This window comes from Hippopotamus amphibius, chromosome 1, assembly GCF_030028045.1.
Source record: "Hippopotamus amphibius kiboko isolate mHipAmp2 chromosome 1, mHipAmp2.hap2, whole genome shotgun sequence".
Classification (NCBI taxonomy): domain Eukaryota; kingdom Metazoa; phylum Chordata; class Mammalia; order Artiodactyla; family Hippopotamidae; genus Hippopotamus; species Hippopotamus amphibius.
The window spans coordinates 93,995,392-94,013,901 of NC_080186.1; the positions used below are offsets into that span (position 1 = coordinate 93,995,392).

Here is an 18,510-nt window from a genome sequence, read left to right on the forward strand (position 1 = left end):
AATGCATATAACCGGTTTATTAAATTCTTTAGTTGTCTGTAGAGAACTAAAGCAAGGTGTTTGAACATTACAATAAGAAACATTATGGAAAAAATAACATTTGACAGTATACTAACGAACATCCCTTGGTGTTCAGGTATTTTCAACTTCAAAAATCTTTTCTAAGCAATTCCCATTTTACAGCAATGGAATAGAAAGTGACTCACCTGGCAGCACCTCAAAAATTTTAAACCACAAAATGAGAAAGAGCCTGAATTTTAAGCATCCAAATGTTAGGTAATAGAAAACATCTTCATGAGGAAAATAGGATCTCATAATGGGCTTGCTTGGCGAGGTTTGTATAGCTGCAATGAACATTTCTCCCCAGCACTGGCATCCGCAGAGGAATGGAAAAATTTCTGCATCTTTCTAAAGTATTCACCTGCAGCAAGTACTGCATCAAACAGTCTTACATGTTTGCTCTCCATTTTGTCTGGCCAAGCATCCTGAGAACTTTGCTTTGCATTATGCATGGCCCTCTAACTCCATGCAAGTTTGAAATCACATGAAAAGTCTCTTCCTGCCGTCCTAACTTACATTCTCTTTGACGGATTACAAAGGCAAGTCAGTTCCTTGTAATGGAGCAGGATTTTCAATTGTGGGGAAATTTGGAGCTTCTGCAGTTGATACTAAAATTATGATGCTGCCATCATACCTTACTCAACAGAGGATTTGCAAAGGAAAAAAAGATTCAGTACCAAGTCACTGTCACACTGCAGCAATGATAGTCTGCTGAAATGTCAGGTCAGGAATCCAGCAGTCCTTTGCAGAAATCACATCCAGCTTAAAATTCAGTTCAGACGAAGTTAAAATGTGGAAATGAAAATTTAGGTTTCCAGTTTTGGTTGATCCGTGATCAGTAATTAAGCTGAAGCACCATAAGCTCTGCGCATTTAAAATCAAGAGATTTAGAATGTACCTAATAGCTGAAAATAAGATTTCATTCCTTCCAGGATTTTTTAAAACATCATGGTAAGCTTTAATTTCCCCTTCTCCCCTCCCTACTAAGAAATAGGAAAATAGCTCTTGGTTTTAAAGAATACAAAGCTAGAAATCTATGAGTAAGCACAATGATTAGTTAACATGAGCAGAGGGCAGTTGTTCAAAGATTAAATACTAAAATAGAAATTTAACGATTCCTACCTTTACCACCTGTTAGCACACTTCAGTGATGTGGAGAACAAGTCTGAACAGCTCATTAACAGCTATCATTTATTGACTGTGTACCATGTGTCAGACATTTTTATGAATTATCTCATTCAATTCTCACAGCAACCCTGTGCAGTAGATATTATTAGTCCCTTTTAGATGAGGAAACAGGCTTAGAGAGGCTGGGAACTTGCCCGAAATCACCCAGCTAAGTCAGTTGCAAAGCATGACTGTCACTCAGTTCTGACTTATCCCCATCTCATGCTGTCACCCACACGGCTACCTGAACTTTTAGTGGAAATGATATAAATCTCTGACTCTTAGTTAATAGTATCTATCATGATGTTGCTTGCTTGATGAACCAAGTAAATCAATAATAGTAATCATAGCAAAGATAGTTGGTTATAGCGCATACTACCTGCCAAGCAATGCTTTAAGTGCTTTAATTATATATATGTAATCCTTACAGCAACCCTGAGAGGCAGAGAACTGAGCCACAGAGAGCATAAGCAACTTGCCCCAAGGTCACACAGTCAATGTACAAGAGCAAAGCTTCAAACCAAGACAGCTTGGCTCTCATGCCCCTGCTCTTAGCCAGAAGTTTTCATCGGGTAACAGACTAAATTCATGTCCACATTGATACCAAGCTAAGTCACATTCTGAAATGGTTCCACCACCTTAGCAGAGCTTGGCAATTAAAGGAGAAGCTGAAAAATCGATGAAGCCCATAGTCGATGTAAACAACCTAACATATTCTTGAATTATTCTCCTCAGTTTAATTTCTATTACAGAGTTTAATCCACATATCTGATGAGTAAAAGAGGACTAAAAATGATGGTTATATGTAGTTAATCAAATAAAATGCCAAATGACTTTCAACAGATAACACATGCATCTCAGCACATTTAAAGAGGTCTGTTGCGTATGTGGGTATATTTGCACAGGCCCATGTAACCCATTCTTGGTGCTCTGTGCCCAGAACACAAGCCTAGCTTCGTATCTGTTTTGAACCACATACAAATGTTCATTAATGTTATAAGTAAGCACAAAATGTTTGATATCATAAAGCTGTCTTGAACCAGCTGTTAAAGTTGAACATGAATCTCCCAATTCTGCTGAGTTCAAGGGGTTCTAGAATAAAGCAAAATTGTTTCAGTGGATGAATATATATTTGGGGAGTTTTTTGTGCTCATTTTCTAATGATCTGAATGTTACCAAGTGTTAAGTTTCTTAGATTTGTATATTATGTTAAAGATGTTATATACTAATAAATGTCTAACAGCCTTTCTTTATTGTTTTCTTTCTCTCCAGGTATCCCCAGTATTTCCAGTATTGGTAGTAAGTAAAAAAAATCACCAAACCAAGTATAGGCTAGCTTTGCTTTGTTGTTCAGCACCTCAGATCTATTTTCCCAGTATCCATTTCTGATGTAAGAGAATATATCCTTTGTGAATTGAATTGCTGTGTTTGTTCTCTGCACAGACATGGTGAGAGCACAGATAAAATAGGCATCTGTGTATAAGTCCTCTGTGGATATGGTAGTGCCACAGCTTTCCTGACTACTGTTGATCAATGAAGGCTCGCTCTACAGAGGTGCAATTACTTACGTAACCATAATTCATTTAGCAAAAATATAAACAGTCCTATTTACCCATATTTAGTAACCAACAAGCAAATTGAACTCCCTCCCTAGGACTGTATATGGATTTCTACCATAATTTAGAAAATCAGAGAATGAATGCCAATGAATGCTTTAGGTGCATTCATTAGAATCCAAAGAAATCACCATGAAACCAGCGGGACAAAATTTTATTAATGCATTAAACTGTAGCCTTTGTGAAGGCCTGAAAGAGGTAGATTTGTGATCATTAGCCTTTCTGGAGAAATGAAGGAAAAAAAAAATAATCAGTATGTCCACTTCTCCCTCCTAAAATACAGTTATCCATGTTTTCCTGACTACTTAGGTTCAAATTTGATAGAGAAGGGGTATGAAAAAATAGGTGCAAAATTTACGAGTAGGGCTACTGGAAATTCCTGCAAGGAATAGTTTAGTAGAAATATCAGCAGTTGAAAAGAGAAATCTCTCTTCAACACGCTATGGAACTTTTCTCTAGTACCATTGCAGAGAGCTTTCTAGCAGCGATCCTGAGAGAACCAGGCCATAGCTCCCTCTTTACATGTAAAACAATGACATCCCAACACCAAGCCTGAAATACTCGCTGAGGAAATGCCCCATAACTTTTCGGAGCCAAATCTCACATATTTTTAAATATTGTTCCCTTTCTCTCTGATGGCTAAAACCTTTGAACAGCTACTGAATAACTGATTGGAAGTGAAGTACTGAGGAAGCCAAGATTGTGCACTGTAAGGGAAAAGATGCATTTTCACTGGGGTCTCACCCCTCACAGTCTTTGTCATAGGTGCTGGGCCAAGTAGGGTGATCGAAGCGTAAACAGCAGCGGTTGGAGCATTCCAATACCCAACATCCATCTAAAAACCAGTACCCTCAGAATTTGGGTAAAACAACTTCCCACTTCTCATAAATGCACAGTCAGGTCTTCCGATTTATATATCAGCCTAGCTTACTTAAGCTTGTGAGTCGGCCTGCACACAGATTTGTTAAGCACTAGATGTGTTAAATGCCATGAAAATCAGCTGCTTTGTAAATAGAAATAGAACTAGTGTTCACATTCATTTAGCTACCAGCTTAATGCTGCAGCTTCCTCTTTGTGATCTTGTTGAAATGGCATCAGTGCTACAAACTTGCAAATGAAAACCTTAAGATCTAATAGTCTAATTTTTCTGCTGTAGTAGCTCCCTTGGCATTTGCCTAACTATGTAAATACGCCACAATGTGCTCCTTTCAGGCCCTGACAGTTGCATTTGAGCGTGCATTTTGGAACCAAAGGGAACCAAATGGAAGCAAGCTGAGACAGATAATTGAGACTGCTATGGTGATCTGACCTGTCAAAAGTTTCAGAAATGGATGGATGGAAAGTAGTTCTTTGGCGTTGGGGTGTGTTTCTGTTCAGAGTGTCAATCATGTGTTGCATGGAATTTCTGACTGTACTGCTCACTCGACATCTCACTTGGCCGCCTCCACCACATGACCCATCTCTGAGCATCAGCAGATGTTGACCTTTTACACAGTGAATCAGGAAATTCCAGTTTTGCTTTGTTTTATTTTCAAACCAGTGGTGACCTGAAAGGATGCTTTGTTGTGCCTTTGGAAAATGTATTAACCTTTATTATCAGGAAATTAGAAAAATTTAACCCCTTAATACCTAATCAGAACCCTCTAACAAAGAAAGTGATAGCTTGTACCTCATCTTCATGATGCCTCTGGCTGTTCTGCTTGGAGTGCAATGGGTATTTCCTCAGATTTCTCAGGCAAACAGGATGTAAGTGCTTCCAGGGGTCACCCAACATCACACAGGACTAGCTTGCTTATTGCCTGGCTTTAAGATCAAGAGATTTACCATAAAACCATCAAACATGACTGTATCTTCTAGGCTGCATTAATGGCATTTACACATTCCTTCTTTGAGGACTCATAAGGTGCTTGCTGTGTGAACTGGTGAATTCCTTTGCTCTCCAAAGGGCAAGAATTCATGCACAGAGGACTCACTGCCTGTTCTAGAGGGCAGAGGAATGGGGTTTCCCAGGTACAAGCCAGAGAAGAGAGAGCTGCTTAGATTTTTAACTAAGTTTGGGTGTTTTCCAGGACTTTTCACTTTATCCCAAGGAAGGAATCAATGAACATAATTCCACCAAATATATAGAAAGATGCCATTATAATAGATATAACACCCACGATATTCCCATCATCAAAGAGTATCTCAAGAAAAATGAATGATGTATATTATCGACATAAATGATTGATGTATGTAACCATAAGTTCACATACATATGCTATATACACAGTGACTAAAGATTTTGGAGGCCTCATAGATTTCAGTGTAGATTTCAAAACCTGTAATAAGGTTCAAATGCATGGACAGAGTGGTCATCCTTTCTGATCATCTGCTAAAAATGTTTTTGAAGCAAATTTCCCATTAAGGTCATTTGTACCTGCTGTTGTCTATCTATTAAGAAATAGGTTTCCCAAACATCCCAAAGGTACTTGATTTAAAACTTGGTCATTTTGATGTGCTTCGGCCATGGCTGAAAAAATATTGGTGATATTGTCAGCAATTAATGAATCCCAAAATAGATCTGTAGCCATTCTGAGCCTTATGAGCTCTGTTTTTCCTTTACTGATATGCAGTAGTAATTCGTTCAGGTTTCATTTTTTATATAAAATGTATTGTGCACTTAGAAGTAAACATTCACAATTTTATCCAAGTGAATATTTGTTGATGCTGATGATCCAAATTAATATTTGGTTTGGTGTAGGTGTTTTTGTTAAAGTGATAAACTAATCATTACATTCTAACATACATTTATCTGATCCTTAGTCCTGAAAAGCAAGTGATTTCACTAAGTATGTTAAACAGTATATTATTTTAAAAAACATAATTAGAACAAGGGTTGACCTAAAGTACAAATAGCTTTGTGTGAGTGATTATCACTTAAAAAGCAAATGACAGAGGTTAAAATTTGAAAAGTCAGAGGTTAAAGGCAGACCATCCACTGAAAACTCGCATCAGGAAACACCATTTAGAAAACCTTGGATTTTTTAAATAAACAAAAACATTTCTTAGAATAGCAACAAAAGAAAAGACATATGTAGGCATTTTGTGAACCCAAGTGTACATTGTTTCCTTAAATTACCTTCAGATGATTGACATCATGGTTTATAAAGTGTAAAATATTGATGGAGGCATTTGGCTGTCTCCTCCTTTTCAACTTATTCAATTTGAAACAACGGTTCACTTAAGGGGAATGTTCCATTTCCCTGCTTTCGCTTATAATGAGCATTGCCTTCATCACAGAGTTAAAAATTCATCTCTAATTTGATTTCATTGGCAGGGCTATTAAACAAGGGAAGTGCTACCTGCAGGGATCCATCAGCTTGTTGAGAAAGCTCAGAGATGTTTTCATACTTGAAAACATTTGATGCCAGTTGGAGACCTTGTAGAAGTTGTTTTCCATACAGCATCCAAATACTTTTGTTCAGTACTGATTTACTGTGGAAACCTGGATCGTGAGGAAAATAACAAGGGTAATCATTTCCCCACTCAAAGGTTATTAGTAATCTTGTTCATGCTGTCCAGAGAGCTGCAGTGTTTGTTTGTTTTTCTCCCTTTGCTTAAATACTTCTAAATCCCCCAAATAAAAGTTTCATTTGAATTGCCCTTTAGCTAATGAGGTTTTATATAACGCAGAAAAAAATTATCAGGCTAGTGTAGCTATATGGCACATTGCATGGTGTACTACATTAATTCTGAACTGTTTGCTGATGTTCTAGAAGGAAAGCTGCTGTCCCAGGTGAAATGCCTTTGGGACTTTGTTATATCATGTACCCAGTATTCTCATCATAGATCCATTTCATATTTGTGTAACTAGCATTTCACATTCATGAAACCTTTGTGGTTATCCTAAAATTGAATGAACATTAGGACATAGCTGCTACTTTAATCCTAAAGAATAAATTAAATATTCCAGTGAAGGAGGGGAAAGTATCCCCTACCTTAAAAAGAAAAAAAAAAATCCAAGAGGTTTAGCAATCTTTAGCAAACAGCAATTGTCCACCTTGAGCAAATCTGACTTTTTTCATGTATTAACCTTTTCCCAGATGACTTTAGAGTGTCAGGTCACTTTTTAAGTGTGAGCTGATATCTGTACCTTTGCTGTTATCTCTGTGTGAGGGCATCTGGAAATTCCTAGCTTAAACAGAGATTTGCAAAGATCTCTGAAAGGTCCTGTGATGAACCTGCAAACATGTAACTGTGAACTAAGAGTGGGGTATCACTGAAGTCTTCTTAGAACATCAATAGAAAGCTGGCCAGCTAACTGCTCCACTTCCTGGGAACTAGAGGAAGATATCGCCACACGTCTGCAGAATTCCATTTTACAAATGGTGGATCGGAGGCTCAGAGTGTCTGAGTGATTTACCAAATGTGATACGGCCAGGAAGGCCTGTCTGACTCCAAAAGCTGCGCTCATAGCGTTATACCAAGTGAAAGAGGTTAGAAAGAAAAATTCTAAATTTATTGGCTCCTGCTTCAGACTCTTTCCAATCTAATACATTACACCTTAGACTTGGTGATCCCTGAATTGACCCATTTCTGTGTAGGGAACTTTAGTGTCCTGGAGAAAAACAGAAGTTCATTTTCTTATACTGCACTGTGTGGTCAACAGAAGCTACATCAAAATGTGCCCTTCCTCTACTGCCATCAATGATAAACATCCTCAGTAAGCTGAGGGAGAGGGGAAACGTAAAGATGTTACATATGTTATAGAACATGGCACAGTTCATGAAATGTTATGCACATTGTGAAACATGCTTGTACATATTCTATGACAGTAAAAATCCAAATGTTTATGACATATTCACTTATAGCAAAAAAATATATATATGTGTGCCGTCTCAAGGACAGCCTTACCACTATTGCATTAAACTGTATCTTCCCTAGCAGTTTAATGACGCTGTATTTCTGAGAGTAGGCAGATCACTGTAAAGGTGGTAAGATTACCTCCAAGGCCTTAGGGGTTTCTTCTGAAGAGCTTTAGGGTTATCTATAGATTCCTTTATAGACATCAATAACGTCATTTCCAAGCTCCCTGAGGAAGAAGAGCAATAACTGCACAAATCCAAAGGGACCTTGTAACTTTGTCTCTACCTAATGTTTTCCCCATACGCTCCTGGAAGAAGGATGTTTCATGAAGGCTCACTAACATCCTCCCAGCAGTGGCTTTTCATATCCACGGTGGCACCCTGTTTCCCACCATATTTCAGAACCAAAAAAATATGTAAAAATTAGTGCTTTAGTAAACTTAAAGAGCACTCATCCAACATCCCCATTTTGTAGACAAGGCAACTAAGGCTTAATTGAATCATCTAAGTCATCTGGATAGTAGCCAAGACAGGGTTCTAGCTCAATGTCCAGTTTCCAAAATAGGACTCTTTAGAATTCATTCACCTTCTCATTTAATTAAATGACTAATGTATGAAATACTACAAAGTAGACTAGTCCAGAAAAAGAAAAAAAAAAAAAAACCATGGGAAAGCATAGGCACAATTTACTCTGGTTTTAAAGGGTATCCACAAAATGAGTTGAAAGCTGCCTATGATTCATGCTAAGTGAGTGCATGTATGATAGAAGACAGTATTCTAAAACCCTAACTCTAAAGCTTTCTTGATGTAAATAAAGTGTTTTTAGCCTTCTGCTTCAAGCTTCCTTGCCGCTTCATTCACTATGGTGTCAGCAATAGATGATCAAGTTTAGCAGTTCTAACCTAGCTCTCTCCAACTTACAGTGCGAAGAGTTTTCCTTGGGGCACAAAGGAGAAAAACTTTTTTCCAAGCTCTCATTTTTATAACTAGAATCCTAGTTTTTCTGGTTCATGAAAACGAGTTTCAAGTGCCACAACCAGATTGTCACATACCAGTTTTCTGAGTCTCTCCTTAATGAAAAAAGAAAAAAAAATTCAGGCAAGGTATATATTCGATTCATAGCCGAAACTGATGTGCTTCTAAACTGAAAGAAACTTGAAAATTAACATTTTATCTTTAAGTGATAAAAATCAAATCTTTTCCACAGTATTCCAAAATAATTTATATTGCTTTCTAAACAGTAGTCCTAATCAATGTAGGCCCTAGAACCAGATTATTCCCTAAAGTAAGTTGTATCTTAAGTGAGCTTTTTTACATATCCAGATCACTTGCTTTGGGAACAATTAAGATTGCAAGAAATAGGGGGAGCCCATTATTACCTCTACTTCAATTCAGTAAAAACTGTTTATACTACAATAATCTTTTTATTACAACAGCAACCACAAATAGGACAATAAGAGCTAACACAACATTGTTAATCAACTATACTTCAATTAAGAAAAAAACAAGAGCTGACATTTCTTGAATGCTCACTACAATGACAAGCAAATATTAACTCATTCAGCTGTGACAACAACCAGTAGCTACTGTCATTATCCCATTTTATGTATAAGAAACCTTAGACTCAGAGAAGTTAAGGAACTTGTCCAAGTGGTAAAACTGGGATTTGAATCCAGTCCAAGTTCTATTTACATGTACCATATCTGAAATAAATTTCCTCTAAATAGGTATTTCCTAGGCTTCCCATAGATGTAATTTGAAAATTTAGCAATGACAATAGAGTAATAGCATATGATGGGCATTTCAGATATTTTGTTTCTTTTTAAAGGGGACAGTGGCAGAGTATGTAATCTTGGTCTCCATATTCCCCACGCCGAAGTCTTTGGAGATCATCAAGATGAGTTCAGTCCGTTTTCCCAGATGTGTGGGACCAGGATCCTTGAGAAGTAGGGATTTCCATAAAAGGCAATTCTTGAAGGATTGGCCATCTACAGTCCCACTGGACACGTATGCTGATCCCTCCCCTCACCTCAGTAGTAATTTCTCAACTCCAGCTTGGGTTTCCCTATGACAGCCAAAGGTCCACAGTTACAACGTGCAGCAATAATTTTCCCTCCACACAGGGGATTCATAATCCCCTAAACCCCCTAAGATTCTCCAAAGAGCATGTGCTTCATTCCAACAGGCTTCATCCTTCTGTGAACTTTACTGTGACACTGCTAGACCATGAAAGAACCATTGGAGTGATGGAATTTAACAACTGAGAGAAACTATAGAGATCTTTTAGTCCAGCAGCTTTATCTTACAGATGAAGAAATTGAAGTCCAAGGAATTAATAGCCAAACAGCTACTCAACAGAACTGGGACCAGATCCCCTATCTGATTCCTAGTACTCTTTGCCTTGCAACATACTACCATTTTGAGACCTTCATATGACCCAAAGATATTCCTTAGTTAATTCATGAAAGAATGAAATTAATAAATTCTGCAACAGTTCACCTAGAAGCAATACCAATACTTTTGATGTACCATTATTTTTTTTTCTCTTTGCAGTTTCTAACTACTTGAAGTAAGTGGCCACTGGCTAAAAATTCTCAGAGGCTTCATGTTATGCAAAGACTTTTATTAGAACTGAATAGGATAACATAGAATTTGTTTCAATTATACAATTAATGTACACTCCAATGTGCCCACTTTAAGTCTAGGAATTAAACATTTGTTAGCAATATTGATTGAATATTTATACGTGCCAGGGTCTTCGAGTAACAAGAGTAGCCAGACAGTAACTGGCTAATTTTAAGTTGTTTTCTTACTTGGCCTTGCAATTATAAAACAAAATAAAAATTTTAAAATATTAAGATGCGATATTAAATTAAAAATTGCATGATGACCAAATATTAAAACATGTAAGCCCAGACAGTAACATGCTATAGAAGCCTAGGGTCCACAAATTTCAATATCTTTTTTTTTTCAGGACATTTTTCCTCCCAAGGAAAAGACATCACACAAAAAATTTGGCCCACTAAAGATATACATAGATGAGATTAGGATTTCCACATGATGACTGCTGGTGGTTCTGAGTTTTAATTTTTCAGGAAGATTGGGCATCCCGTATAATGAAAATCATTTGGAAAAAAAGTCAGTTATATTCCCAAACACAAAAGCTACATTCATCCCTCAAGAAACTGTCATAAGTACACAATACAGAAGAAAATTACCTTCTAGCTAGGGATCAGATTGTAACTGAAGTGTCTATCTTGATAATTTCACACAGGTCAAGTAGTTAACAATTCAAACATAGAATGACCTACATTAATTTTTTATACATGTAAGAAGATCCTCAAAATGGAACCTCAGCATCCTGGGGAAAAATCATAAAAGATTATACTAAAATATAGGCGTAAACAAATATTTATTACATTGGAATATGGAATAGAGCTTAATTTATAAAGTTAATTTTCAAAACTCACTTATAAATTTAGTATAAAATTTTGTTTTTAAATTTCTTGAGAAAGCTTATAACAAAATGATTAATTATATTATCACTTTCATTTCATCAAGAAAACCAAGCCACTGAATACTTAACATTAAATTTACAAGCATCACTCCCACATATGACGTGTGTTTGCCTCTCCTGTGGAAAAAAATGGAGAGAACCATTTCAAAGAACTAAATTTTTCTTAATTTGATGCTAATAATATAAATAGATATTTTCTATATAAAACTGTAACAGTGGTTTGAAATCTCTTCTAAATAAGCAATTTCTAGGGACTTCCCTGGTGGTCCAGTGGTTAAGACTTTGCCTTCCAATGCAGGGGGTGTGGGTTCAAACCCTGGTCAGGGAGCTAAGATCCCACATGCCTCGGGGCCAAAAAAACAAAACATAAAATACAAGCAATGTTGTAACAAATTCAATAAAGACTTTAAAAATGGTCCACATCAAAAACTATTTTTAAAAAAATTCTAGAAATCATTTGTTTTTCAATAGTGATCATCACAGGTCAAGTAGGCTTAACATTCAGTCAATAACTTGCATATTTTGCCTACATGTTACCAAATACCTATTTATTTAGTAACACCTGGATATAGATGTGGAAAATCATTACATTCTTTTTTCATGTATAAATTTTGACAGATACAGCAATATGAATATTAAGATTTCCTTTGCCTTTGTGTGTATACACACACACACACAGAGCAACAGTAGATCAGCTTTTCTAACAAATAGTAAAAAACCAAAGTTGTGGTGAAAATTCCATGTCTTGCAAGAATGTTATTCACTATAATCTAATTATGGAGGAAACAATCTGATAATACCTGTTTACAGGAGCCTAGCCACTTGATATCAATTACCCAGTTATTAGATATTAACTGAGGCCTTCTGGAAGGCTTTGCCCTTCCTCAAAGAGATCCAATTTAATTACAGAGACAAGAAATAGACATAAAATTTAAACTAGCAATATTGAAACTTATGCCTATCCACATATCAATGAGAAAAAAGGAGCACAGAAGGTAACATGCTATAGGAGTGTAGAGGAAGGAAATCTCCTTGTGGACTTGAGTGTTCCTAAAGGACAACACTAGACATATGGTTTTGAGCTGATCTCAGTGAATGGTAGATTTGAGTCATGAAATAACTGCTTTAATAGTTATGGCCTATGTATCTTAGCAAAATAGTTTTAAAGCACCCAATCCTAAACCTGGCTGTTCTGCTTTTCCAGAGTCATTTTTTTTTTAATATGGGTGAATCTAAGAAAGAAATAACGTTAATTCTTAAATTAAAAATGTTTATAATTATTTCTAGATTGAAACCAATAACTTTAGAAATACATTTTGAGTTAAAAACATCACAAAAACATATACACACCCATATATACAAACTTTAGATATGATCGGAAGCACCTTGGACTATTCTCCGTAAGCCAGAACCACCAGTAATCCTTCTCTTTCCTTCTCTGAGAAATTGCATAAATAAAAATAGGAAATAAATCCACTTCTTTGTAGAGATAATGGCTCACACTTAAAACATACCCTAAAGAATCTCTCCTGAAGACTAATGTAACCAGCTCGTATCTATAAATATAAATTGCAGAGAATGGAATCCTCAAGTGAGAAATTATTTCTTTCCCGTTATCTTCTAGTTTCAGGCACCAGCTTTATATAATGATTTGAATTGCTGAAGTCCCTGTTTGGTTATTTGTAAGGCCACTCTACTTTATTGCAAAAGTTAATGTATACAGCTTTGTTAGGGAACGGGCTATATATTTAATGTCCATTCAATGTTTTGGGAATCATCAATTGCTTGCTCTTGTTCGGTGTGGGAGTCATGTTTTGTTAAATGCATCACAGCCAAGTTAAAAAGCAGATGTGTGGTTTGTGTCTTTGTCCATATAGTTTTATGTTTAGACCAAATGACATTATAGCTGAAAATAACATACCCTGATTTTTCCTGATGCATGCAGATCCTCCAAAGTTTAATAGGATATGGCCGAATATTTCTTCCCTTGAGGTTTCTAACCCAAAACAAGGTAGGAGCATGTAAAATTCCTACTGATATAAAATCCCACGTTTAGGGGGAAAATCCCATATTCTATTCTTTAGCACTAAATAAGAGCTTTATCATAAATGCCATGTCTTTGAAAGAATCATAATTCAAATATTTTTTCTAATATGAAGAGTGTCCCAGAAATATTATAGTAAAAGATGCAGAAGAAATTAGATGGCATAGAAGTTATAAGCACTTTATCAACTTTACATTCAGTGTCAGCCACTCCCAAGAGAAGCCTGGAGTTTGGTTGCCATCACAGTGGGAAGTGTAAATAATATATCTTAAAAATTTGTAACACAGGTGTCCTTCCACTGTCTCCCTTTTGCTTTGCTTTAGTAAACTGACTGGTACGTCGGTTGTATTGAGGGTCAGGGAAAATACGTAAAGGCAGTATTGTAATCCCAAAGAGACCTGCTTTTTTTTTTAACTGCTGTTCCATATTGACTGGCAGGAATTTGGATCTCTCGATCTCTCTCCCCCTCTGTCTCTCTCTCTCTGTCTCTCTTTCTCTTTTTGTCTCTCTCTGTCTCTCCCTCCCACATCACAGTATATTTTCTCTGTCGGGGCTTTCCCTCTTTTAATCCTTTATGAATTAACAATAATTTCTGCCAGGATTAAGTACAACCTGTTTTTTTTTTCTATCCTTAGGGAAGTAATTATTTTCTGCCTTCTAACATAATAAATAAATAAATAAATAATAAATGCAGCTGACAGACAGCATTGTGATTACACAGGAAGAAATAGAACCTTTAAAAACTGGCCAATAAAATTCGTAAGATGCAGTGTAATGTTAAAATTACATTAACATCTAGCCTATAGATATACATAGACATGTATAAATAGTTTATATTAATAGAAGGTTGTCTTCTTTTGCGTCCTTACTTCTCACAAAAAAAAGGCACATCTTTGACTTCCACCTTCCTTCGTTATACACAGGATGTTCCTTTTAAGCTCTAATGAATACAGATGGAGGAGGAAATGAACAAAAGGAGGATCCAGGAAATAGCTACTAAGCAAAACAAAATATATTCGCAATTTGTTGAGGAGTCAAATTGGAAGGGCTGCATTTTTAGTCCTTGATCAGAGTGATGAAATCAAGACTGTCCTAGATACATATATTACTAGCAAATAGAATTATCTTAATCATCTGCTCCAAATGAATTTTTTCAAGTTTCTGCATACATATGTGGAAGAAGAAATACAGATCAAGCTCACCCCATTAGTATAATTCTATGAGGATTGTAGGGAGGTTTAGTGGCTTTGTTCCTTGGCAAGTTCAGTGAGAGCATCTTCAGTGAAATGTCACTCAGTATCTCATATTGAATTTCATAGCTCGACAAATTATTACAAGACAGGATCTAAGACTTAACACTTCTCCACAGTGAGTTTTGTGCTGAAAAAGATTATGCATTGTTCAAAACCTGAAACGGACCCATTTAATTATTTTGCTTTTGTGTGTGTGTCACAAGACTAAAAGCTTTCAGAAATATCTTTAGTTAATGCCAGTTGCACTTTTTAGAATGTAGATAATGAGTTCAAATAAATTTATTTGTGAAGCGCACAGTTGAATAAAGTGCTTGAACTTGAAATTTTAGCTAAAGGTGCACTTTCTAGCAGAGGTCAGTTCTGTGCAGATGTAATTTAACAGGTCAACATCTGCAAAGAGCATCAGACTCTATCTTGTTTATGCTACTTTCACAAGCAGCTCTTCACAAACAATTGGAAAAAAAGGCAGGCAAACTTAGACAGAAACTCCTGCCATTAACAAACTGATGTCATAAACGTAATGTGTTGAGAAAAAGACTACATTTTTGAAAGGTAAATTCTGACTCCGAGACTGAGATCCAGATTCTGCTGAATGGTTGACCATTGTGACTATGCTCTGTGATGTCTAATCAATTCGGCAAAAATAATCTAACTGGTTTATATGTAGATGAGCTTATGGTTATGCAGAGACAAAGGCATGGTGAATTGAGACAATTATATTGCTAATTAACTCAACAACACAACTACTATTTTAAGAGAAGGACGATAGGGGATCCTAATATCCATATTGTTATTGGCATAATCTCTGCATATCTGGATTCTCGTCTTAAATGGTAATTCTTTTTGCCTCTGAAAATAAACCTTCTAAACTTTATTACTGACAAGGTCAAACCATTTTCAGCCAAATACCTTTGTGATTGAAACAAACTCCCAGAAACAACAGACACAAATAGTGTCTTCATTTAGGGCTACTTTTCAAGTGGGTTGATGATAAGTAATTACAATTTGAACGTTTCACTATTGTTTCTAATGTGCTGTTCATTCTTTTAAACCTATCCAGTTGCTCCCAAATTAGCTTTGTCAACAGTTTCTTCTGTTCAAGTTGCAAACCACAAGAGAGGTAGGAATTCTTGGATTCATACAGTGATCTCATGGTGTTATGTGTTGTGAAACATTGCACTGTATGAATCTGGAATATCTGTGAAGTGTACCCATCAGCTTATTGGTGAGGCATGTTGACTGATAACAATCAATGCATCAAACAGTACTGAGAATGTCATCTGTAAGAGGGAAAAAGCTTCATGCAGAAATTTGACTGCTGCAAATTTAAAATGCTGCAATATTTGTTTTCTGAAAGATTAATGTGTGAATAAGAATTATAACACTTTAGGTTCCTGTTTAGAACATGACTGTTAGAGTATTAACATTGTTACTCATTTGCATTGAAAATAAGGAAACTCACATACAGTGAGTTTCAAGGATGCTTTTCATGAGAACAGAATGGTAGGTTCATGTATGGAGCCCATTTGACAAATGAAATACCTTGGAATTTCTACTTCCAAACATTGTTTGAAATGAATTTGAACTAATACTAGTGAAGAGGTATACCGGGTTAAGCATTGATTATGACCCAAAAATAATAGTTACGTTACTTTCTTTAAATGAAAGTGAGCAGAAGCTCATCTGTGACTCATGAATGGCCCATTCCAGCTAGCATCTGTCATTCACAGACTGAAGATTTTTCAGGAAACATAAAGTCTTCTGTTTTTATTTCACCATTTTCCTTTAAATGTCCTATGTGACAGGTGTGTCTTGTTTTCCACCCTTGACTGTTGAGTATATGTCATGTTTGGAGGTGTTCTTTTTTTATTTTTGTTTTTCAAGAAACACTTCTTACAAAGAAATATATTTATTAACAATATCTGAATTTGGTTTGACTCACTTGGTGAAAATGACCATAATAGCTTCCGTATTCCTTATTGAAAAGAGTCAAATCATATTTCAGATTTTAATCAACTTGAATTGGTCCTTCTGTGGCATATAGAGAAAAGGAGGAAGCTGGTCAGAAGATGGGAAAGGGAAATCAATAGTACTTAAACCGTGTCTTAAACTTCCCTCACAATGTGCTTTTACATATCAAACATTGACAGTGCCCTTTTGAGGGGAATCCAAATGGATTTGAAATATGGGGAACTAAGGCCTTTAGGAACAGAGCAGCTGCAGATTCATAGGGTGTTAAGCCTATTTGGGCATGTGTGTATATCATAAGGCAGTCATTGATGCCGCAGTAGGGATGTCGCTCCTTATCTATGATATGCAAACCTACACAAAGAAACCAAGGAGGTGAAGGAGAAAGGAAGCATTAGGGACTTTTATAGAGTCCATCTTTTTTCTGTCATGTCAAGCACTGGCTATAAAGAGGCCTCTTTTTGTGTGTGTGTGTGTGATGCTTAATAGATATTTTATTTATTTTTTTAAGCTCTTTATTGGAGTATAATAGTTCTACACTGTTGTGCCAGTTTTTGCTGTACAACAAAGTGAATCAGCTGTATATTATACATATATCCCCATATCCCCTCCCTCCCGCGACTCCCTCCCACCCTCCCTATCCCATCCCTCTAAGTCATCGCCCATCATCAAACTGATCTCCCTGTGTTATGCAGCAGCTTCCCACTAGCTATCTATTTTACATTTGGTTGTGTATATATGTCAGTGCTACTCTCCAGCTTCGTCCCAGCTTCTCTCCAACTTCTCCCAGCTTCCCCTTCACCCCACCCCCACCCCGTGTCCTCAAGTCCGTTCTCTACATCTGCATCTTTATTCTTGCCCTGTCACTGGGTTCATCAGTACCATTTTTTTAGATTCCATGTATATGAGTTAGCGTATTTTATTTATTTTTCTATTTCTGGCTTACTTTCTCTGTATGGCAGACTCTAGGTCCTTCCACCTCACTACAAATAACTCAATTTCATTCTTTTTTATGGCTGAGTAATATTCCATTGTATACATGTGCCGCATCTTCTTTATCCATTCATCTGTTGAAGGGCATTTAGGTTGCTTCCATGTCCTGGCTATTGTAAATAGTGCTGCAGTGAACACTGTGGTATGTGTTTCTACAAGAGGCCTCTTAACCTGAAATTTGACCCTGCATCATTGAATCTCTCGTTTTTTGGGGTCACAGCACTCATGAGATCTGAACACATTTCCACAGGCAGAAAAAGCCACCCAACAAGGTAAATTTTGTGATAGAACAATCCACATTGTTATCTAATGATGTATATGGAAGGGCTTCAAAAGCTACCTGAGGTTGCAAGACGGGGTGGGGGTGAGGGTGGGGGAAGAACGAGGAAAACCTGCAACCTCTTCACGCCCACCCCTGGAGGAGGCCCCTGGGGGCTTGCTGACTGCTAATGTAATGAAGGGAGAATACTCTTTGAGAATTCTAATTCCTTCACCTTCTGTCTATCTAAAGTCTTTTTTTCCACATTCTTTCTTTTTCAGTGACTAAAACCAATTTTCACCAGCTCTGACTTTGAATAAGCTCTCCACATTCGGCCCTGAAATAAATAACTAACCCTACCTGTGCCACATTCAGAGTACTTTCTCATATTCCATAGTGTATATCATATTACAGCACATAGATGATATAATAATGGAATTAGAGGCAACATGGGGAACAGTAAGAAAGAAGACACCAAGACATTTAACCCCACCTCCTATTCATAACATTCTTTTTCTTTCATTCTCTTTCTCTCCGACCTCTTGTTTTTCTATAGCTCCTACCTCCCCAGGCCTTCTCCAGCCAATCTCAGTCAGAAAGAGTCTTTAAACCTTAGAAGAGGTTTGAGTCTTTCCTGATCTAGAAAGACAACTTTGAACTCTCTTTCTTCTAAAACGTTGCTAGCTTATATTGCTCTTAACTAGCCAGTTCTTAAGTACCATGTTATCGTAACTGCCTTATATGATGTCATATATGTCAGATGGGGGATTTTGCTCCCCCAGGGGACTT

General features: G+C 36.7%; 1 protein-coding gene across 2 annotated transcripts in view; it reads left to right on the plus strand.

Moving 5' to 3' along the window:
• NTNG1 (netrin G1) overlaps nucleotides 1-18,510 on the plus strand; it is a 322,383-nt gene that overhangs the window by 246,995 nt on the left and 56,878 nt on the right. The window contains exons 5-7 of one of the 2 annotated variants that reach the window (XM_057744743.1): nucleotides 2,500-2,526; nucleotides 13,150-13,215; nucleotides 15,562-15,621. In XM_057744743.1, coding sequence (XP_057600726.1) covers nucleotides 2,500-2,526; nucleotides 13,150-13,215; nucleotides 15,562-15,621 — 153 coding nt within the window. The remainder of the gene's footprint in view (nucleotides 1-2,499; nucleotides 2,527-13,149; nucleotides 13,216-15,561; nucleotides 15,622-18,510) is intronic. The other variant, XM_057744753.1, reaches the window with a different exon arrangement.